Source organism: Balaenoptera physalus (assembly GCF_965194825.1).
Source record: "Balaenoptera physalus genome assembly, chromosome: 4".
Classification (NCBI taxonomy): Eukaryota; Metazoa; Chordata; class Mammalia; order Artiodactyla; family Balaenopteridae; genus Balaenoptera; species Balaenoptera physalus.
In genome coordinates this window covers 87,410,295-87,435,594 of record NC_138891.1, presented here as the reverse complement: position 1 = coordinate 87,435,594, position 25,300 = coordinate 87,410,295, and the positions used below count along the sequence as shown (strand labels likewise).

The 25,300-nt window shown below is 38.4% G+C and overlaps 1 protein-coding gene across 1 annotated transcript in view; it reads right to left on the bottom strand.

Annotated features, from left to right (window-relative positions):
- The window catches only part of SLC9C1 (solute carrier family 9 member C1), a 101,476-nt gene extending 76,521 nt beyond the window's left edge, over positions 1–24,955 (bottom strand). The window contains exons 1-5 of the mRNA XM_082460239.1: positions 17,289–24,955; positions 16,039–16,139; positions 13,199–13,327; positions 2,856–3,021; positions 49–177 (exon numbers count right to left, since the gene is read on the bottom strand). Coding sequence (XP_082316365.1) covers positions 49–177; positions 2,856–3,021; positions 13,199–13,327; positions 16,039–16,139; positions 17,289–17,448 — 685 coding nt within the window. The 5' untranslated portion in view covers positions 17,449–24,955. The remainder of the gene's footprint in view (positions 1–48; positions 178–2,855; positions 3,022–13,198; positions 13,328–16,038; positions 16,140–17,288) is intronic.
- Positions 24,956–25,300: the final 345 nt, after the last annotated feature.

Below are 25,300 nucleotides of genomic sequence, written 5' to 3'. Positions count from 1 at the left end.
AATACAGGATTCTAATTTTAAGAAATTAAGAAAAAAATAAGTCCTTACCTAAGGAATAGTTTATCTTTTTTTGCAAGCCAAAGTTAATATCCATAATACTAGTAAACACTATTAAAGACACTATAGAGGTCATCAGACTTTCTCCATTAATTAAATTGACGAGGCCTCTAGAAAGACCTGCAGAAGGAAAAATATTTGTTTAAGGTGGGAAAAACTTCATCAACGTTGAAGAATAAAATTTTATCAGCAATTAGAAGGATATTCTTAGCTATGTATTTATATCGCATACTTTCCCTACATACTTAAGTGTACTTTAGTCATGTTTGTAAACTCCCTTCAAGGAAATTTCATTATGTATCAACTACAAGTTAAGTCTAGATCACCATGATTAATTACCAAATTAATTGTGGTTGATTATAGTTTATGTAAGTAAGATAATCAACTAGAGCTCTCATTCCTTGTTTCAAAGCACAAATGAAAACATGAAATTTATTATTTTTAATTCTGAGACTTGGCTTATATAAATACATACATCATGCATTTAAGACAAGAAAAAAATGATGGTGGAGGAATAAAGTATATTTATAAACCAAGGCTTTACACCACGGTATAAATACTAACCAAAGTATTAAGGCAATTGTCCTGATAATCACACTATAATTAGAAATTGTCTGACTTTCCCATACATCACTTTCAAGGGTTTTAGAAATCAAGCTCCATTAATGGAGAGCACCCTGATATAATCTACTTTCAACCTAATTCTCCTCTATTTATGATGATATTCTACGTTCAGATATCCATCAGTTATCATTTTTTCTTTGCTATTCAATGTGCCTGTAGGGGCAAAACTATAACTTTGAGCCTCTTTAATGATTTTCAAAATGTCCATAGAAAGGAAATATTATTAAGGAAATGGTAAAAGCCCTCCTTGTGAACCAACCACTCTACAGTTGTGATCACAATCTAATACAGTAAGTATGCTGTTGGAAGAGAAGAAAAGCCAAGGCAGTCTGTTCCTGTGGAAGTTCAATTGCCTTGATGGTCCAATTCTTCACCTCTCCCTGCATCCAGGCCCTCTGCGGTAAGACGTTGCAGTTTCTCTCACCAAAGAGATCTGTTTTTTAAATTTAAAAAAAATATTATTATTTTTTTTTTTAATGAGACTTGATGCAAGCAGAGGCTTGAGGAAGATTTCTGCTTCCTCTCTCTTGGATCCCTGCCACCACCATGGCAGCATTCCCTGGCTACCCTTCTGGAGGAATGTGAGAAATACATGGAAGAAAGGTGGATCTTCCTAGTTGAGGCCATCCTAGATCACTTAGTCCCCAGATGACCCTCCAGCTGACTGGGGATTCATTAGTGAGCCTAGCCACGATCAGTGGAGCCCAGCCCATGCCATCAGAACTGCCAGACTCATGAGAAATAAAATATAATTGTAGTTTGAAGCCACTATGTTTTGGTGGTGTTTTTTTAGTCAAAGACAAGGACAAAGACAAACCCTAACTGACACTGTTGTATAACTATTCCATTTTAGAAAATGGGGCTATAACAAAATGTGAGTATTTGGGAATAAATAACAGACAAGGAACATAAGAGAAGTCAGTGGACCCTAAAAAGCCCAAGACAATGTGAATGTATTCATGTACTCCAAACATTGGCCTGGGCAAATTTTATTTTTGAGAATAAAGTAAAAAATATATAAAAGTTTTGCTTTGAAAACTCAGACAAAAATGTTGCCAAGAGAAAGATACTTTATTTTTAAAAAAATTTTTTTAAAGATGCAAATTGAGGAGAAAAATAAAATTCCAAAAGTAATGGCAAGTTGGCCAAAGTTTATGAGAACAACCTTGTAACTTAACCCAAAGAAATTAGTTAAATTCAACAATGGTAAGCCAGGAAGTCAGTGGAATAAGTAACTAGATTTCAGTTAAGAGGAGTATGGAATTCTCTCAGGTAGCATAGAACTCTTCCAAATCTTTTGAGTAGGAAAGGGCCTGACATTGACAGAGTTTCATAGAAGCAGGGTTGCAGGACAGACAAATCTCCTTGTCTTAAAGATCTGGCTTTTCTTTATTCACATAGGTACACTTGAAGTTTCTGCACTACTCTGTTTCTACTTGCCTCAGAGAGCTCTTTCCTTTTCAAGTGGCCATAAAAAGTGTGTGTGTGTATGTGCATGTATGTGCCATATTAAAATTCTACTTTAATTCTACTTTAAAGCAAATGTTTTTGTTCTCATTAAAAAATAGCTGAGGGAATACAAATTAGGTTATTTTTTCTTTTGAATGAGGCTCTTGGATGTTTTTCTGGGTTACATTGCCTTGGTATTTTATACTTTTAAATATAGATTTCTTTCTCCTATAATAGTACACACTGTATCATTATTGATTTTATTGTTTTTGACTTTTTAGGCTTTTGGTCTTAATGGTGACAAACACTCCAAAGACTTTGTTTTCCTTTTTCTTTTTTTACAAGTAGCCTTATCTTAACGACAGTGTTTTCAACAGAAAAGAGGTTTTGGGCAATAGAAATGTCACCGCAATGTACATGCAATATGGCGATTCCCCCAGAACTACTCTTTTGGCTCAGGGTAGAAGCATGTATAAAGTCAAGAATTAAAAATAATCCCCTGCCCTATTCCACAACTGAATGTCAGACTTAAAATACTAAGTAAGCCCATCACTGGCATTTCCTTCTGTTCTAAGCAACACCACCTGAATCTTTACATTCAATCCCCAATGTCCCAGCACCCCACTTCACATAGTGAAAAACTATAGTGAACAAAAGATCTTAAAACTAGACAGTTTAAGCATGGAATATATTTTAAATATAGGAAAAGAGAAAAATATACTTACCCAAGTCTTTTATAGCAGATGAAGTCAGCATAGGATCTGAACTCACAAGGATAGCTGAAAATAATAACCATGTGGTGGTTTTCAAAGTTAATTTATTCACAGATGCCAAATACCAAAGAATTAAGGTATAATTAATCAAAAAGCCAGGAATTGTAATTAAAAGTATCTGCAAAGAAATTTTATAGATAGAAAAATCAGATGGCATTTGTATTCCATTTTTAAATGCAGATAATCAGGATACTGGAGATGTAGAATCACATTCAATCCATTAAAGGGAAATTTTAAATTATCTTACTTAACAACTATGTGATTGCAACTCTGGAAATAAGGAATAAATATTGCAATGAGAGTCTTAGGACCTAAGAAATACCAGTTACAGGAAATACCATATTATAGTTAAAAAGGAACTTTTATACAATCTACTACATATAAAATAGATAAACAACAAGGTCCTACTATAAAGCACAGGGAACTATATTCAATATCCTGTAATAAACCATAATGGAAGAAAAATGAACTTTTAATTTTCTTGATAAGGCCACTGAATATAGATGTATATGTGTGAAGGTATATACATACATACCATATATATATATATATATATATATATATATATATATATACATGCATATATATATATATATATATATATACACACATTTAACAATGCATAAAAACTGAGGCATAGCTTATTAACATAGAAAAAAGAACACAAATTTAGAAAGAAGTTACAAAAGAGGGGAAAAAAGAGAAAACGAAATAATAGAAGGAATGTATAGAAAGGGCAGAGGACCAGAGAAAAGATGGGAAGGGACATTCTGTTATTCTAGGACTGGATCCTGGCCTTCTGCCTTCCCACCATTGCCTTCTACTTTCTCTTATTCTACTTGCGGTGGTTATCTAGCAAGATTTTATTACCAAATGCGCTTGGGAAAATGTGGTGATTGTGCCTTAAAGTATCTATGAGAATTCACAACTACACCCTCATGTTCACTGTAGCATTATTTACAATAGCCAAAACATGGAAGCAAGCTAAATGTCCATCTATGGAAGAATGGATAAGGAAAATGTGGTATCTATATAGAATATTATTCAGCCATAAGAAAAAGAAAGAAACCTTGCCATTTGCCACAATATGGGTGGATCTTGAGGGCATATACTAAGTGAAATAAGTCATACAGAGAAAGACAAATAACATATGATCTCACTTACTTATATGTGGAATCTAAAAAAACAAAAAAACTAAATTCATAGATACGGAGAACAGAGGCGGGCAGTGGGGTGGGGTTGGGGGTTGGAGGTGTGAAATGGGTAAAAGGGGTCAAAAGATACCAGTTTCCAGTTATAAAACAAATAAAGCATAGGGATGCAATATATAGTATGGTGACTATAGTTAACAACAATAGTGTATTTCATATTCGAAATTTGCTAAGAGGGTAGGTCTTAAAAGTTCTTATCACAAGAAAAATGATTTGTAACTATGTGTGGTGATGGATGTTAACTAGACTTATTTTGGTGATCATTCTGAAATATATACAAATATCAAATCATTATGTTGCACACCTGAAACTAACATAATGTTATATGTCAATTATATCTCAATTTAAAAATAAAGTAAAATAAAAATGAATAACTAAGAATTTCATAATGATGTTGAAAAATGCTCTTACTGCCAATATAAAATTAAAAACAGCAATATCATACATCCTTAATTATATCCTTAGAATTTCAATGAGTAAAATTAGAGACATGCATCATTTTGGGACTTTCCATAGAGATTACTAATATATCCTCCAATAAGTTTTACCAACAAACACAGCCACCAGCAGTGTATTAATCATTCCCATTTAAAACAATTCTCCAAAGAAGTAAAATCAAATAAAATCCCCAGGTTCCTGTCTCAGCTTTTGCTACATCAAGAAAAATGAAAAAGCACAAGTTCTTAGCCCCTTATTTATTATACATTTATTCACTACCTACTATGCAATGAGGCATTGCAATAAGCACTGGAGAAAGACATACCTAATGCAGTTAATGAAAAAGAGAATTCAGAAGAGATAAAATATTAAAAGCTATCTTCCTTCTGATTATTTTAGTCTTTTGTTTGTACAGGGACATTCTTGCGGAGTTAGGGTACAGTTGGGGAATAACTGAACTCTGACTCAGGAGGCCTGGGTGCTAGTCCTGAGTGATTTTGGTTAAGTCACTTAATCAGACATTTCTAACCCAATCTTAAAATTGACAGAACAATGACAGAGTGCTTATATGGCATTACTGAGGCCTGACACTATTGAGAGGGGGTCTTTGGTGGATAAAGCTTGATAACAGCATCAGAATGGTGAAAGAAAATCAAGGTCCCCTAGGTAATTTACCTCTAGGGTGGCTGAAGTCTCAGTTTAAGGTTTTGGTGGTAAAGGGAGTTGTATTACTAACTCCTGTTCAAAGGAACAAATTAAAATGAGGCTTGGAGACAAGAGGATTGAGGGTCAGGATACCCAAATCCTTGTTCTTTCACCAAATAGCTGTTGAAACCTCAGTAAATCACATGGTATATTGTTTGCAAAAATGGCTGCAGTAATTCTGCTCCCTGATTCCACACCATTGGGTAGCTATCTTCCATACTGACTGAACAAGAGCAAACGTGATATAACTAAAGACTTAAAAAGTGGAGGGCTTCCCTGGTGGCGCAGTGGTTGAGAATCTGCCTGCCAATGCAGGGAACACAGGTTCGAGCCCTGGTCTGGGAAGATCCCACATGCCGCAGAGCGACTGGGCCCGTGAGCCACAATTACTGAGCCTGCGCGTCTGGAGCCTGTGCTCCGCAACAGGAGAGGCCGCGATAGTGAGAGGCCCGCGCACCGCGATGAAGAGTGGCCCCCACTTGCCGCTAGAGAAAGCCCTCGCACAGAAACAAAGACCCAACACAACCATAAATAAATAAATAAATAAAAATTAAAAAGTGGGGAGGGGAAGTGGGGAGGGGCAATATAGGGGTAGAAGATCAAAAGATACAAACTATTATGCATAAAATAAGCTACAGTGATATATCGTACAACACAGGGAATATAGCCAATATTTTATAATAACTATAAATGGAGTATAACTTTAAAAAGTTGTGAATCACTATATTGTATACCAGTAACTTATAAAATGTTATATATCAACTATACTTCAATAAAAATTTTTTCTTAAAAAGTACTAGTAGGGCTTCCCTGGTGGCGCAGTGGTTGAGAATCTGCCTGCCAATGCAGGGGACACAGGTTCGAGCCCTGGTCTGGGAAGATCCCACATGCCACGGAGCAACTAGGCCCGTGAGCCACAATTACTGAGCCTGCGCGTCTGGAGCCTGTGCTCCGCAACAGGAGAGGCCGCGATAATGGGAGGCCTGCGCACCGCGATGAAGAGTGGCCCCCACTTGCCACAACTAGAGAAAGCCCTCGCACAGAAACGAAGACCCAACACAGCCATAAATAAATAAATAAAAAAAAAAAAAAAAAAAAAAGTACTAGTAAATTCAAGTTTGCCCTCTCCCGCTGATGTTTGAGACTCTGAAATCACCATGTGAAGAAGCCTGGAATAATTGCCTGGATGAGATACATGTACAGTGACACTCATTGCCTATAGCCAATATTAACAGTACCAACCAAAAGACATATGAGCAGAGCCATCTAGCTCATCCTACCTCAGTTGACCCACCAGTTGAACAGAGACTCAGGAGATGGCTTGACAGGGAACACTAGAACCAGCTCAAACTACTATTATATCTCTATTATTTTCAATTTCATTTTTTGGTAATTTGACTGAATTTCATTTGCCTGGACTCTGTTTCAAGTGTAAATTATTTTAATAGTTTTGATTCTAATGTATGTTAGGTAACGGCCTTATACTTACAAAACTGTATTGATTACTTTGAAAGAAATGTACATCCTGTTTATAATCTAGAGTATTTTTCCTCAAGGTCTTTCCTGGAGGGGTTCAAATATCACATGATTAGAAAATAATCATAATAGTTTGTGAATTAGGATTATTGCTGTTTCTGTGAGTAGTCTTCTCTGTGTTGTTCTTTTACGTGTGGGTGTGGGAAATTTTAGAAGGTGGGTATTTGAAACACAACTTTTATCAGTAATTTCCTTTTACTGGACCTAACATATTTAATGCTAGCTTTCTTATAGTATCTCAGAGTTAAAATCTTAAGTGGCATTAAGTTCTGCCAGTCAGATATTTTTGAGTTACTTTTTTCCTCCATAATTTCTTTCTTGAGTCTTCAACATGCTAGACAATTGAAAAGATACAGTTTATTCACTAAAATATAGAGCTGAATTTACTTTTCCCACACTTTATACTTTTTTCTTGTTTTCTGTGTTTTACAATTTGGAGCAAAGTTTTAAAATTTTTGAATATAGAGGGCAGTGGCAAAGACGGGGGGGTGCGTAGAAAGACCTCGAGCTCACCTCCTCCCACTGGCACATCAAAATGACAACTATTTACAGAGTAGCTTTTGTTGAGAAAGACCAGAAGACTAGCAGAAAAGATCTTCTACAACTAACTATATAAAGAACAAACCATGACAACCCAAGTGCCCATCAACAGATAAATGGATAAAGAAGATGTGGTATATGTATTCCATAGACTATTACTCAGCCATAAAAAGAATGGACGGCACCTATGCTCACCACTATACAACCAATGCAAAAAGAATGAAATTCTGCCATTTGCAGCAATGTGGATGGACTTAGAAAATATTATGCTTAGTGAAATAAGCCGGACAGAGAAAGACCAATACTATATGGTATCATTTATATGTGGAATCTAAAAAATTAATACAAATGAATGTATACACAAAACAGAAACAGACTCATAGACATAGAAAACAAATTAGTGGTTACCAAAGGGAGAAGGGTCAAATTAAGTGTATGGGATCAACAGACACAAACTAGCATGTATAAAATAGATAAGCAACAAGGATATATTGTATAGTACAGGGAATTATAGTCATTATCTTATAATAACTTATAATGGAGTATGTTCTCCCAAAATACTGAATCACACTACATTGTAAACCTTAAACTAATATAATATTTTAAATCAACTATACTTTAAAAAACCCCCCAAAAAAACAAATCATGAGATGTGTAGAAGGGCCAGAGACACGGTATAGCCAAGATCCATACCCACAGTGAGTGAGCCACAACTAGAAGGATAATTACAATTGCAGAGGCTCTCCCTAAGGAGCAAGGGGTCCAGGCCCTGCATCAGGCTCCCCAGCCTGGGGGTACTGAACCATTAAGATGATTCCTCTAGAACATTTGGCTTTGAAGGCCAGCAGGGTTTGCTTTTGGGAGAGCCAGATGGCTGTGGGAAATAGATACTCCACTCTTACAGGGCACACACAAAATCTCAGATGCTCTGGGACCCAGGGCAGAAGCAGTGATTTGAAAAGAGTCTGGGTCAGAACCACCTGCTGATCTCGGGGAGCCTCTCAGAGAGGAAGGATGCAACAGGAACTCACCTTGGAGACATAGACACTGGTGGCAGCCATTTTGGGGGGACCTTGTTCTATCACATGAGCACTGGTGCTAAGCAAGTGCCATTTTGGAATCCTCCCTCTAGCTTATTAGTGCCAGGACCTGGCCCTGCCCACCAGCCCGTTGGCAAAAGTACTGGGACGCCTCAGGCCAAGCAGCTACCTGTGAGAACATAGCCCCATCCACCAGCAGGCCAATTGCCTTAACACTGTCTGAGTGTACAACTATCCTGGGACACAGCCCTGTCCATCAAAAGGCCTAGGATCCAACCCAACACACCATTGTACTGGCTCTAGTCCTGGGATCCCCTGCATATCCACAGCCATCTGTAGGGACCTGGCTCTGCCCACCATCAAGCTGGCACTAGCCCCTGGACAAGCCTCACCCACCAACGGGCTGGTCCCAGGACCACCTAGGCCCCGGCTCTGCCCACTAGCAGGCCAACACACAAATTCCAGGACCCTCAGGGCCCTGCAGCCAGAGAACCTAGGCCATAGCTCCACTCACCAGTGGGCTGGCACTAGCCCCAGGACTCATCCTCACCCACCAGTGGGTGGACATGAGCCCAGGGACCACCAGAGCACCAAAGCCATCCAGATCAGCAGGACAGCACTTGCTCCAGGACCCCCTGGACCATGGCCCTGCCCATCAGCAGGCCAACACCAGCCCTGGTACCCAACCACCAAGCCCGTCAGCAAGCTGACACCAGCTCTGAGACATCTTTGACCCCTCAGCTCCCCACCTCCGGGTTCAGCCCTACTCACCAACAGGCCAACATGAACTTTGGGGTACTCCAGACCCTGTAATCAGCTGTGTCAGGAACTGGGCCCACCCACCAGCAGCAGACACTAGACCCAGGATACCAGGTCCCATAACCACCCACTCCAGAGCCCAGCTCTGCCCACCAGTGGGCCAGCCCTAGCCCCAGGACCACCCAGGGCTCTGCAGGCAGCTGCCTTGTGGCCTGGCCCTGCCCACCAGCAGCTGGCAGCATCCACGCAAGGCAGGACCTGGCAACCAACCAGACTGGGGGTCAGCCACATCTACCAGAATACACATAGTAGCCGTCCTCCTTCAACAGAAGGACCCACAAAGCCCGCATAGGAAGAACTCCTAGAGGATACAGCTCTGGTGATGAGAGGAGAGTGTGTTGCTGGGTCGCAGAGGACTTCTATAAAAGACCACTTCTCCAAGGTTGGAAAATGTAACTAACTTACCAGATACATATAAATAAAACAGCAAATTAGGCAGAATGAAGCAGCAGAGGAATATGTTCCAAATGAAGGAAGAAGATAAAACCCCAGAAGAACAAGATAACAAGAAGTGGAGATAAGCAATCTACCTGATAAAGAGTTCAAGGTAATGATCATAAAGTTAAAGCAAGAATATTAAAAACAGCAAGGGAAAAGCAACAAGTTACATACAAGGGAATTCCCAAAAGATGGTCAGCAGACTTTTCAACAGAAACTCTGCAGGCCAGAAAGGAGTGGCATGATATATTTAAAGTGATAAGAGGGAAAAACCTAGAAACAAGACTACTCTACCCAGCAAGGCTTTAATTCAGATTTGATGGAGAGATGAAAAGTTTTATAGAAAAGCAAAAGCTAAAAGAGTCCAGCACCACCAAACCAGCTTTCCAGGAAATGTTAAATATACTTCTCTAAGTGAAAAGGAAAAGGCTACAACTAGAAATATGAAAATTATGAAAGGAAAAATCTCATTGGTAAAGGCAAATATACAGTAAAGGTAGTAGATCAACCACTTAAAAGCTAGTAGGAAGGTAAAAATACCAAAGTAGTAAAATCATCTATATCAACAATAAGTAGTAAAGGGATACATAAAGCAAAAATATGTAAAATATAATGTCAAAAACAGTAAATGTGAGGGGGTAATAAAAATGCAGGGTTGTTAAAATGCATGTGAGCTTAAGAGATCAGCAACATGCATCAATGGAACAGAATGGAAAGCCCAGAAATGAACCCACATTTATATAGGCAATTAATCGATGGCAAAGGAGGGAGAAATATACGATGGGGGAAAGGCAGCCTCTTCAATAAATGGTGTTGAGAAAACTGAATAGCTACATGCAAAATAATTAAACTGTACTACTCTCTCACATCCTGCACAAAAATAAATTCAAAATGGATTAAAGACTTAAATGTAAGACCTGAAAAACTTCTAGAAGAAAACACAGGTAGTAAGATCTTTGTTATCAGACTTAGTAAAGATTTTTTTGGCTATGTCTCTTCAGGCAAGGGAAACAAAAGCAAAAATAAACAAATGGGACTACATGAAACTAGAAAGCTTTTGCATAGTGAAGGAAACTATCAACAAAACAAAAAGATCACCTACTGAATGGGAGAAGATATTTGCAAACAGTATATCGAATAAGGGGTTAAGATCCAAAATGTACAAAGAGCTCATACTACTTAACATCAAAAACAAACAAACAACCCCATTAAGTAATGGGCAGAGGATCTGAATAGACATTTTTCCAAAGAAGACAGACAAATGGCCAAAGGCATATGAAAATGTGCTCAACATCACTAATCATCAGGGAAATGCAAATCCCTGATTTCGACAATGAGATATCGCCTCACATCTGTCAGAATGGCTATTATCAAAAAGACAACAAATAAGTCTTAGAGAGGATGTAGAGAAAAGGGAAACCTCACACACCATTCATGGGAATGTAAATTGGTGCAGTCACTATGGAAAACGGTATGGAGATTCCTCAAAAAATTAAAAATAGAACTACCATATCATCCAGCAATTCCACTTTTAGGTATTTATACAAAGCAAATGAAAATGCTCATTCGAAAAGATATGTGCACTCTATGTTCATTGCAGCATTATTTACAATAGCCAAGGTATGGAAGCAACCTAAATGTTCATCGATAGATGGATAAAGAAGATGTGGTTTATGTATGTGTATATATATATATATATACACAAACACACACAGACACACAATGGAATATTACTCAACCACAAAAGAATGAAATCTTGCCATTTGTGGCAACATAGATGGACCTAGAGGGTATTATACTAACTGAACAAATGTAACAAAACAGAAATAGATTTATAGATATAGAGAACAAACAAGTAGCCACCTGGAGAGGGGGTTGGGAGAAGGAAAGAAATAGATGAGGGAGATTAAGAAATACAAACTTCCAGTTGCAAAATAAATGATTCACAGGTATGAAATGTACAGTGTGGGTAATATAAGCAATAACTATTTAATATCTTTGTATGGTGACATATTGTAACTAGACATCGTGATGATCATTTTGAAAAGTATATAAATATCAAATCACTGTGTTGTATAACAGGAACTAACACAGTGGTATAGGTCAATTATACTTCAAAAATAAACAAACAAGCAACCAAACTCATTGAAAAGGAGATCAGATTTGTGGTTACCAGAGGCAGCGTGGGAGGGGGTGTGAGAGGGAGAATTGGATGAAGGCAGTCCAGAGGTACAAACTTTCAATTATAAAATAAATAAGTAGTAGGGATGTGATGTACAACAGTATGATAAATATAATGAACACTGCTGTATATTACATACAAAAGTTGTTAAGAGAGTAAATCCTAAGGGTTCTCATTACAAAGAAAAATATTTTTTTCTATTTCTTTAATTTTGTATCTGTATGAGATGATGGATGTTCACTAAATTTATTATGATAATCATTTCATGATGTATACAAGTCAAATCATGCTGTACCCCTTAAATTTATATGGTGCTCTATATTGATTATATCTCAATAAAACTGGAAGAAGAAAAAAAAGAAAAAAAAAACTGGAAGAAGAAAAATGATTTTGTAAAAATTGAACATCCATATGAAAAAAAAAATGAAACAGAACACCCATCTCACATCATATAAAAAAATTAACTCAAAAAAAAAAAATTAACTCAAATTGGATCTTAGACCTAAATGTGAAATCTAAAACTATTAAACTTCTAGAAGAAAACATAGCAAAAGATCTTAGTGACCTTAGATTAGGCAAATAATTTTTAATAGGACATAAAAACACAAATTCTAAAAGAAAAAATTGATGAATTGAACTTCATCAAAAGTAAAATCTTTTGGAAAAAAGAAAACTACAGTGGTATCAAAGTGGAAACTTATTTTTGACTGTGAATCTAAGTCATACATGGAAGACAATGAAACTGTTTTGTAAATCTTGAAGAACCTGCTAAAAACAATATGTAATGGATTTTTAAATCAATTTAATTGAATATAATTTATCCTGCTTAGGAATGACTTTTGAAAATAATGCCTGTAATAGTCACTATGCAAATTTTTTCACCTGGCATCTATTTGAGACTTTAATAATAAGGCTATAGAAATGATTTTCTACTTTTCTCTTTGAATTAATATTCAAAAGAAATATACTATATGGAAATGACAAGTAATGAGAAAGTTAGTCTTTGCACTTGTACCCCATGACCTTGCAAATGACTATGCGCACCAAAAATTACATAATATTTGGATAGAATTTCTAAGGTAAATCAAATGAAATTGAATCATTAAAAAAGAGAAAGTTGGATCAGTACTTACCTCTCTGAGGCATTGATGAGGGATTGACTTCAAAGATGTCTGAGGGAATTTTCTAGGATAATGGAAATTTCTATATCTTGATAGGTTGATATTTACCAAAACTCATCAAACTGTACTCTCAAAATGTATGCATACTACTGCATATAAATTATACCTAAATATAGTTGATTTTTAAAAATGTAAAAAAATCTGAACATAGATAACATGTAGTAGTTCATGAGTGAATAATATTATTGAAAATAACACTTCTTACCTGCCAAAATAACTTGTGGAGCAGGTAAACATCCATGTCAAATGCAACATTAAAGATAATTACTGGTGTAAATATATCAAAAAATAAATGTGGATCCATCCACTGTATGGCTTCTGCATATTTTTGGACCTAATAATATAAAAATGTTATTTTCTCATTTATCTATTGGTCTATTAGCATGGAATACATGCCAGGCACTCCTATGCCTAGCACAAGATAAAAAGATAACTCACAACATAGTAAGTGCTACAGTCTTAACTCTTGGATTTTCATAATTTTGCATCAGATCATTACCAACTACAGCAAAAGGTTAATGAACATCTCTATGCCTATTTTTTTTTTTTTTAAGAATAGATATAGGAAACAGTTTGACAAAAGTACTAAAGGGTATGTAGGAGATTTTCAGGCATTCAAGAGAAAGAAAGAGATTTCAGGTAGATAGATCATCATGCACAAAATCCACAAAGGAGTAAACAATCATATCAATTTCCAGAAACTACATAATTAGCCATGGATTATACAGAAGATGTGTATGGAAGAATAGCAGGGATAGAGACTAGGAAGGTAATGCAGATTATGAAATAACCAATCAATGGTGTTTATCATAAAATATTTAGTTGATAGTTTTAAATCCTACATGGGCATCTGTAACCAAGCAGGACCCTCTGGGGCCTTCCCCAGAGAGATGTCTCCCTTATATCCTCTGCTTTAGGTCCTCTCTGAAGTACCTAGATAATAGTATCTCATGCACATTTCCTGAGTTGTTTTACGAATGCTAAAACCCCCACCAAATGAAAGAAATTAACACATCCCTTCAGGAGGCTGGCTGGAACCAGGAAATATTTGCAACAATTTTTGATCTTTTTACTTTACTTCACCATCAACCAATCAGAGAATTGTGTATGAGCTCATCACATACCCTGGGACTCCCTTCCTTTGCCTTGCTTTTAAAAATACTTTGCTGAAACCCATCGGGAAGTTCAGGCTTTTTGAGCACTAGCTGTCCCGTATTCCTTGTATGGCACCTTACAATAAACACTGCACTTTCCTTCACCACAACCCACTGTCAGTAGATTGATTGGCTTTATTGCCCATGGGCAAGCTGAGCCAGTTTGGTTCGTTAACACATCCATTCAACATTCACTCATTAAGGAAATACTGAGTACCTACTGTGTTAGGTGCTATTTAGGCGCTATCCTTGCATTTTGGGAGATGACTCTTCATGGGGCTCTTGTGTTTCTCTGTATTCTATGGATGGAGGCACTGACTGCTTTTCTTCCAGGAATATTTTCTTTCAAGAATATTTGTATGGCTAACAGCTTTGGAAGATAAAGCAAGTGTCTCCCTCCAGAGAAAAAGGCAGGTTTACTATACTGTCCAGTGTTATAAAGATATTATCTCTCTCTGGAGCAAGAGGGCAGATGAGCTCACTGCCCATCATAAAATATTCAAGTTCTCTAAGCTCAGATTTCTTCTCCTATAATGCAACCCATTGTGTATGCAGGTTTCACCTTGCCCTCTTTACTTCTCCCTGTGGGGCTCATGGAACAGGGACAAGAAAATGCTGATACTCTGGCTTCCGCTATTGCTATGAGTAATAAAGTCTTTTGTCCCGTGCCTTTTGCCAGGACCGTGAAACTGTGGCAAGCGAAATTATTAGATTGAAAGTTGAGTAAAATCTTAGACCGTTCACAGTTCTCAACATATGGTCCCTTCCTTTAAAGAGTTGTTGACAAATAGTAAAGTTTATAGAAGTACTTAAAATTGCATTTATGTCAAAAATCAGATGATTATAAAACCTGTTCATGACAAATGAAGGAGTAATCTGCTTCTGGTTCTGGCATGGATACATGGTTTCCATTATGGTTTTTAACATCACTGGTTAAATTTGTTTGGGAAAGTCAATCATTTTCACACACGTTCGTATTTATATACTGATTAACTAGGGCAGGTGTTGGCAAACTATGGCCCCTGGGAACAAATCTGGCTCAATGCCTGCTTTTGTAAATAAAGTATTATTGGAATACAGCCATACCAATTTACTTATGTATTGTCTATGGCTGCTTTTAAACTACAATGGCAGAGTTGAGTAGTTGTGACAGAGATCATATGGCCTTCATAGTCTAAAACATGCACTATATGGCCTTTTACAGAAAACACTCTGCCACCAACCCCTGGGCTAGAGGACTATTTAATGTGTCAATAATGCACTCTATATTCCTTGTAGTAAGCATATTGTCTCTCCTTTACCTGACTCCAGCTCTTCCCAGCTATTTAGTAATACTGTATATGCCTTGACTATATAGTTTGTCTTGTTCCTCACTTCCAACTCCATGTAAGAGGTTCAGTGTATGTTTCTTGAAATATTCTAAGGCAGGTGCACTTAGAGAGTAGCCTCTATTCTAATGGGAACCCTATGAAACATTCCTGAGGCAATAGATTGGTTCAATGTCAGAATTCTCTTGCTACTAGAGTCCTGTATTAGTAGCTCAAAGTCTCTCTGGGCTTCTATCTTGTTTACCAATTTCTTGTCTAAGGTTTTGAATTATGATTAAATACTCAGCTACTCACATTCTTAGCAGCTGTACGTGTACTCATTCTGAATTGCCTACCTAGTTTCAGACCTAGTCTCTGTTTTGACTATGTTACCTGGATTTTAGCTCTTTCATGCCTGGTTCCTTCTTCTACACAGCTGATATGATGTTATCCACATCATAAGCATCTGTCAACTGGCAGAGCAGTGAAGAAATATGTTTACAAATTTTCTTAAGCCATCTTTGTATTTATATGAATCTTAGATATAGTCAGATGTATAAAATACTCATATTTACTATACACACCTGGTCAGATGTAAAACTTAACATTTCAAAACTGCATCCAAATAAAAATAATATCACAGGGAGAGGAATTGGAAAGTCTTTCAAGTGTAGGTTCAAAAATGCTGCAAAAAAATATGTCTATTGAAAGGCAGTGAAATACCACATTTATAGAACTTTAATTTGATATGACTTCTTAATACTGAGGACAATGAAATACTGCACCACCCCTTACTTGCTATATTCCTGTAACTGAAACCCTCCCTCACACTTAAGCATATAGAATCAGTATAATTGGTCATCCACTAAATTCATGCTTTACTTCTTTTACGAAGTCTACCATTTTCTTAGAATCTTTACTAAACATTGCTAGTAATCATTGGTTCTTGTGTTCCTACTAAAATATTTATAGCAGTTTATATACATGCTATAAATCAGATATTCATTTCTTTAACAATCTTGCAATGAGGGATTAATAAACTACTAAACTTAAATGAAATATCCTGGCTGATTCCCAAGATAACAATGAGGAATTAGTATAATAATTTAATAATGAGAAAAACTAACTACCTATTACTAATTACCTACTACCCATTAGAAAGTCTATAATGAATATTTAACTTTGTTCATAATTTTTTTCAAAGTGCAATAAGCAATATCACAGCATTTCCTTCAGTTTAATGTTTCTAATTCTTTGTAATACAATTCCTAATCAGGTCAAAGGATGCAAAAAATGTGCTTTCTTTTGATTTCTACAGTGTTCTTTTCTTCTCATAAAAGCTGGGCATAATTTACCATTTGGACAAAACCTAAGGGAACACCTACCAAGGGGTTAAAAAGTAACTGAATCATTCAGAAGACCTATCACTTTGAAAATTCTTTTTCCAAGTGAAGAAATCTGTGGGACAGCTAATTTTAAAATATGAATGAAACTCTAGCTTATGATGATGCAGGTAACAATAAAATCCCTAACCTTTGATTTTCTGCTTATCTGGTTCAATTCCCCACATCACTTAAATCTAACCACAACCTAGCAAGTAAGAAGGTATGAATACTCTGAACTCAATAGAGGTGAAGAATGTGGATCAGATCTACATGGTCTCTCCTCAAGGGCAGATTACTGTCGGATTCATTTGATTGAAAATCTTGGTATAGAGGTATGAATTTAGAAAAAAAATCTAATTTCCTATTATTGCTACTTTTCTTAATTCTCTCTGGTGACATTAACAAAATACATCCACAAGACACACTTAAATAAAAAGAATTACACCTACCTCCGATTGTACAGATCAAAGACAATATTAGAATGATTTCAGGGAGTTCCTGAGAACTTTTCATGAATGTATTCCTAAAAAAATCCAGCCATATGTTGGTAAATCCTTTGTTAAGAAAAGTGAAATTAGAAACAAGGCCATTCATCCTGTGGTTTCTCATAGGCCGTCTGAATCCAACTCTTAGGACTCTCTGCAAAACTCACCTAGGACCAAAAGAACATAAGATTTTCCTTCTTGGTGGCTTTCTACAGCTTTTCTTAAAAAATAAATAAAAAGCCTATATTTCTCTTTAGTTATTTCTAGTGATTTCTTAGGGTGTGTCAAAATTAGGGATGCCTCCCTCTTCCACGATGTTTTCAATTTAAATGATAGAAGAATTACAACCCCAAGTGAGAGAGACGAGCCAGTGTCATCCTGTGTTCTTATGATGCCAAGCACTACTCAGCTATTTTTCGCCCTGTATCTATCCAGCTGAAAAGAGGATTTTTCATCTAACCAGTCACCAGGACCACAAGCTGGTACAGGTTACTTAGTTCTGAGGATGGACAACTGAGGGGTTTGCTCTCAGCTTATCTGAGCCTCTGGAAGCATGTTCTGGCAGCTATTCCAAAGTAGGAAGTGGTGGTGGTGAGAATATTCTGATCTCTTTTGTTGTTCTATCCAGACAGAAATTAATAAACCATGATGATGTTCAATAACAGCCTTCTTTTATCTCCTTTGAGACATTGATGGGCCATGTTTTCTCTAACTTTTAAGTATTTTTATAGCAACCAAGGACCTAAGAAAAATATTGAAAACAAAATGATTTAAAACAAGGGAGTTGTTACATGTTTCTATTGTTACTTCTTGGAAAAGGAACAAGGGCCATGGTGTGTCTTGGTTTGAAGAAATAGGTGATAGCTGCAGTCTGCCAATCCCACTTGCTTCCCATGGTGAGGAAAGTTTTACATCGGGGTCTTAAACTTCATGCAGGGAACTCTTCCAATTCTCTCATAATATTGGCTTAACCTTTTCTAGTGTCTATTAGCATCTCATCTGGCTGCCTCGCTAAGCAATCAATTAGTTATTACTAAACTTCCTCTCACAATCCAGCAATGTCTTTTTCAGTTTCATATTTCACATACATATGTTTTATAATATGCTCTTTACTGACTATAAAAACAAACTTTTGAAAGAAAATTAAATGAATACATGCTTATTGTGAATATTTTTGAAATAAATATGTAAAGAAGCATTTCAAAAACAGAAAAAAAAAATATGCACAGTCATGTCATCTAGTGGCTTTTATATATTTTATTTACATAGTTCTGTTCATCCTTATATAATTATACTTTCTGCTTCTTTCCACATGGTATTGTATTACCAGCATCAAAGGGCCTTGTGAACACTGTTTACAAATGTTGTACCATATTAGCACCAATGTAAAAGTGCTGACTCTGTCAGATTGCGACTCTCTGCACACAAAGATCTGATGGGCTGCTGCTTGCAAGGTAAAAGACTCTGGGCAACTTGCTGTTGGCCTCAGTTTTCTAATCTGTATAGTTTCCCAGTCTATGTAATTCCTCTCCCTGTATTTATAATTTTATTTGAAATCACCTGGAGAGCTATAACGATACTTTTGCCTGAGTCTTATCCTCAGTGATTCCTATTTAAATCAGTCTAGGTGGCAGCTTGGGCTCCCCAGGCAATTTTAATGTGTAGCCAATGTTAGTAACCACTGTGATTCACCCAACTCAAAGGCAGCATTGCTCAATTTTCAGTCTCAAAGCCAGCTTATTTTCAATATTCTTGAGTCAGGTATTTTGAGAAAGGGTATCAATGCCCTTCTGGTGAAGACCCCAGAAACACATTTGTAGTTGACAAGTTTGGATTATTATGTGTCTCAGTGAGGGAGGCCATTCACCCTGGGGAACTGTTGGGAGGTTCAGTAAAAGGATGTTAGAAAGAACTAATTGTGGATCTGGGTAATTTTGGAGAGGGTCTAAGGAAGTGAGAGTTTACTATAACTTGGGTGCTGTCAGAAAGCAAGGACAATTCTGTGATTGGGTATCGCGATAAATCTTATGTATAGCGAAAGCAGACTAGAATGGGGATAAAGCTGTGATGAGTACAGAAGCAGCAGCCACTCATTTTAGATGAGGGAGGGGATGTTTGGTACTGTATGGGTTGCATGGTGACTTCTTTTTGTCCAACTCTATTTACGGTCTCCTAGTGAACTCATCTGATTTTGATGTTCTGTGAGATTATGTCCAACAGGAGAACAACATGGACTAGCTGTGAGCATCAGACCAGCTTGTAGTAACACTAAGTGACACCTAGCTCTGGGTGCCAGACCAGTTCCCTGATGTTTGGGGCTGCTTTTTTTTTGGTTTGTTTCATTTTTCCTCAAAGGATTTCTAAATTCCTTAACCTCACTTTAACATGTTAAGAACTGAAAGTAGACCAAGGGATCTTGATAGTAATTTAGGTGATAGAGGAGAGCAAGCTCAGTTATCCCTCTAAGACAGAGATTTTCAATCTTGACTGAATATTGGAATCAGAGAGTTTTAAAAATACAGATACCTGGGTGGCACCACAGAGGTTAATTTAATCGGTCTAAGGTGCAGCCTGAGTATTAGGAACCTAAAAACTTCCCAGTGATTCTAATAATCAGCCATTATTTAGAAGCACTGCTCTAGGAGAAATCCGTGCCATTAGGGAAGAACATTGTGATAGACTGATGCTATTTGCTCTCAGCATCAAACTATTTAGGAAAATCTTGTCAATTTCACCTATTAATTTTCTCACTATTACTCCAGGACTAAATATTCTGGAGCAAACGGGTTTGACCAAAAAAGGAAAAATATTTTCTGCATCATAGTTATACATTCCTATAGGCTCTCAGAATTTAATACAGTTAAGGAAAGTATTGTTTTCCAAACTAAAAGCAGGGATACATGTTCCCATAAGCATTTTCTCATTTCTAAAATTGTTTATTTGAAACCTTAATAACCATAACTCAAAAAGACACATGTACCCCAATGTTCATTGCTGCACTATTTACGATAGCCAGGTCATGGAAGCAACCTAAACGCCCAGCGACAGATGAATTGATAAAGAAGATGTGGTACATACATACAATGGAGTATTAGCCATAAAAAGGAACAAAATGGGGTCATTTGTAGAGATGTGGATGGACCTAGAGGCTGTCATACAGAGTGAAGTAAGTCAGAAAGAGAAAAACAAATATCATATATTATTAACGCATATATGTGGAATCTAGGAAAATGGTACAGATGAACCTGTTTGCAAGGCAGAAATAGAGACACAGGTGTAGAGAACAAACGTATGGGCACCAAGAGGGGAAAGGGGGGGTGGGATGAATTGGGAGATTGGGATTGACATATATACACTAATATGTAAAAAATAGATTACTAATGAGAACCTACTGTAGAGCACAGGGAACTCCACTTTGCTGTACCGTAGAATCTAACACAGCATTGTAAAACAACTATACCCCAATAAAAAAAATAAAGAAAGAAAGAAAAAAAAAGGAAACCTTAATAAGTGTTTATACATTCAATCCTAATAAATCCCTTTCATAAAAGAATAAAATTACTCCAAATCTTAATTATTCTCGAACTTTAGGGACATATATGATCAAGTTCAACAGAATTTTCCTGTTTGGCTGTAAATACTCAATTTGGCTTCTTCAACCTCTACTCCAAATTCTCCTAACAAACTTTTCCCCTGACCAAAATGATCTCATGTTAAGTTAGCATGTAAATGCTAATATTATTCTAGTTTGATACTTTAAAGGATATGGGTAAAGAAGTAGCAGCTTAGATTAAACAGTTTTTCAATGTAATTAAAACTCTTCTTCAGCTTAACTTGACTTTTGACAATTTTGAATACGTTTATGAGTTAATGTCTCATTAAGTAAAAAATATTGATTTGTCTTGAAATTGCCACATAGGTTTCCTATATTAACTTATTAATAAATTAAATAATGCCTCAAATCTCTTTCTGTATGGAGTTAATAACTGTCCTCTCAAAAATGGCATGTGGATTTGTCCTCAACATCACTCAGCCTTGAGAAATTCTCTCTCATGGAGTGGAAATCGTACTGATTCACTCTGTACTTGAAAATGGGAAATCTTCCTTCCTTTTAATCACCACATTTTGCAGGAATTAGGTGACCAAATCATCCTGAAAAGAGAGCTGTGGGATCCCAGTAATCTTCATTAGCTGTAAAGCTCTCATTGATTTATGACAGATACAGAACTGGGGTTGGGTTGTCTCTGCAGAAGACTCTCCACACAGTACAGCGGGGCCTTACTCACAGACTCTGAAGGTGAGCAGTCTGTTGCCCTCCTAAGGCTTCTTCACTCAGAACGAGCCCTTCCTCCCTCTCGGCTCTGCTGCATACACCTGAGGAGATTCACCAAGGCATCAGTGTGTTTTCCTCTTGGTGCCTCATAAGGCAAAGGGTACAATCACCAGGCAGGTGAGCAGAAGTCCGGGAAGTTGATATGGGAAGTGTAATGGAGGACGGGCAGGGGTTAAGGGACAGAAATTCACACTGAAAGGCTGGTTGATCTTCGGAAAAGTGTTTGATTGGCTGCCATAGGAAAGTTGGAAACTACAAGAGGGAGTGGCTGGCTGAATCTGTAGCTGGAACACTGTGGGATCATTTGTTCTTCTTTGCGGAAGAAAGTACCCAAGGGGAAGGGCAACTTCCTGAAGGGGAAGCCAAGGGAGGACTCACCATCTAGAGCCTCAGGAGGAGTATCGTGTGGTATGTGGGTGATAAGTGGAGGCTACCTAGTCCGTTCACCCTAGAACAGCCGCAACTAACTGCTACCTCACTGACAGTTACTTGCTGTAAGCCCCGCCCCTGGTCTGCACCCATTGGCTTCAGCTTCACAGCCCCTGACTTGATTGGCTGACGAAATACAGTCCTAGAAGGCGCTACACAGCATCATTGCCCCTGCACATCTACGGCAACCCTTGAAAACTTAAGGCCGTTTATTTTAAAAAATTAAAATAAACAAGGGTGAAAAGGAACCTCCAGAAATTGTATTGTTCTATTAATTTAAAACTTAGGAACAGTGGATTTCTGGCAAAGAGCCAACAGACACTGTTTTCCCAGAATTCTGGTGGGAGTGAGACTCCTAGATAAGATAGAGTGATAGAGATTTTGAAATATGAGGATGCAGATTGCTGGGTTAGGAAACAAAAAAGAGAGAGAGGGAGACAATGGCTATTCTAACCATGTAGGAGAATGAAATCAAGACAGGCAAGACAGACTTTATCTTCTGAGTCCTTTATCTAGGGAAATTTTTTGGAATAATGATAGACTCATTTCTTTTTTCTAAACATAATATGAAAAGGATATTTTCATTGAAATTACTTAGTGATACTACCATAGAGCCGAATTTCATATTCCCACTCTCATCATAAAATATTTGGGAAGGAATTTTGTAATGATTTTGAAATCTAGATTCTTATTTGTCTCTGTGCTCTAGAGGTGCTCCCTACTTTGGCTATATGGGTCCTTCTGGCCTCTGGTTTGGTTGGTTGCCATGCCTTGCCTTGCAAGAGGCTCCCAGCCACTGGAAGACAGGCTCAGGTCACAAGGCTGCTGGCCACATGGACTCAGGAGGTCCTGGTGTAGTTCTGGTCTACTGGTGGGCAGAGATGTGTGCTGCAGTGGGTGAATGTGGGGCTGGCAGCCTCAGATCTAGTGTTGGCTTGCTGGTGGGTAGGATTGGCTTTTGACATGGCTGGCTGTTGGGTTTGGGCTGTCCCAAAGCTGGTGTTGGCCCACTGGTGAGTGGGGTAGATCCCATGGTGGCTGGCTGAGGTGTCCAAGTTGTCTCAGATCTGGTATTTACCTTCTGTTGGGTGGGGCTGGTGCCTAGAGGATCCCAGGGCTAGAGCTGCCACACTTGTGGTGGAGTCAGGTTCCCAAGTCTCAAGCTACAGGACCCTGGAGGTCTCAGAGCTTGTGTAGGCCTGCTGGTAAGGGGGGCTGATTTTTGACATGGTTGGCTGCAAGGTCTGGTATGATCTGAGCTGGTGTTGCCCTGCTGGTGGGTGATTCCAGATCCCAGGGTAGCTGACTGAAGGTCTGCCGTGGTCCTGGGGCTGGTGCCTACCCACTGGTGGGTGAGGCTGGCCCTAGGGCTACTGCCAGCTAACTGGTGGATGGAACTGGATCCCAGGGTCTCTGGCTGCAGGACCCTGTGGGTCCCAGGGATAGTGCCAGAGGACCCCTGGGTCCAGGGTCCTCTGGTGGACAAGGCCAGGCCCTGAGGCAGGTGTGGGCTCTGCGGTATTAGGGCAGCAAGTCTACTGGTGGGTACAGCTGTGTCTCCACTCAGCTCATTGCTTGTCCTAAGGTGTCCCAGGCCACAGGCTGATGGATGGGGCTGAGTCCTGGCACTTATAAGCTAGAGGCAGGATTCCAAAATGGGTCTTGCCAGCACCCGGGCCACATGGCAGAATGAGCTCCCCAAATGGCTGCCACCAGTATCTATGTCCCTGGGGCAAGCCCCTGCTGCCTTCTGCCTCTCCAGGAGGCTCTCCAAGATCAGCATGTTGCTCTGATCCAGGCTTCTTTCAAATGACTGCTTCTGCCCTGGTTCCCGAAGCATGTGACATTCTGTGTGTGCCCTTTGGGAGTGGAGTCTTTATCTCCTATAGCCCTCTGGCTCTCCTGAAAGCAAGCCCTGCCTGCCTTCAAAGCCAAATGTTCTGGAGGAATCATCTTCCTGGTGCAGTACCCCCAGGCTGGGGAGCCCAATTTGGGTCTCAAACCCCTTGCTTCTTTGGGAGAACCTCTGCAATTGTAATTATCCTCCCTTTTGTGGGTTACCCACCCAGGGGTGTGGGTCTTGACTGTACCACATTTCCACCTGTCCTATCCGTCTCATTGTGGCTCCTTCTTTATATCTTTAGTTGTGCAAGATATCTTCTGCTAGTCTTCCAGTTTTTTCTCATCAATAATTTATGTGTGGATAGTTGTAATTTTGGTGTACCCATGGGAGAAGGTGAGCTCAGGGTCTTCATAGTCTTCCATCTTGGCCACTCCTCTTAGCACTTTTTAATTTTAATTGGGGTATCGTTGTTTTACAATGTTGTGTTAGTTTCTACTGTACAGCAAAGTGAAGTAGAGTTCCCTGTGCTCTAACAGCAGGTTCTCAGTAGTTATTTATTTTATACATATTGGTGTATATATGTCAATCCCAATCTCCCAATTCATCCCACCTCCAGCTTTCCCCCCTTGGTGTCCATATGTTTGTTCTCTACATCTGTGTCTCTATTTCTGCCTTGCAAAGGTTTTTGATAAAAATTAGCTGTTAATGTTATTGAAAATCCTGTGCTACTTTCAATGTTCTCTTTGTCTTTGATTATGTTTGATTATGATGTGCCTTGGTGTGGATCTTTTTATATTTATTCTACATAGAATTTACTGATCTTCTTGGATATGTAGACTAATGTTTTTTAAATCAAATTTGGAAAGTTTTCGGGCATTGTAAAAAATTTATTTATTTTATTTATTTATTTTTGGCTGCATTGGGTCTTCATTGCTGCGTGCGGGCTTTCTCTAGTTGCGGCGAGCGGGGGCTACTCTTCGTTGTGGTGAGCGGGCTTCTCATTGCGGTGGCCTCTCTTGTTGCAGAGCATGGGCCATAGGCGTGCAGGCTCAGTAGTTGTGGTGCACAGGCTTAGTTGCTCCACGGCATGTGGGATCTTCCCGGACCAGGGCTCGAACCAGTGTCCCCTGCATTGGCAGGCGGATTCTTAACCACTGAGCCACCAGGGAAGCCCTCAGGCATTATTTTTTAAAATATTCTTTCTATCCCCTTTCTGTATCCCTTCTCCTTCTGGGACTTTCCTTACAAATATGGTGGTGCTCAGATAGTGTTCTACAGATCTCTGAGGTTCTGTTCATTTTTCCTCAGTCTTTTTTCTGTTTCTCAGACTAGATCTATCTCCAAGTTTATTGATTCTAACCTTTGCCTCCT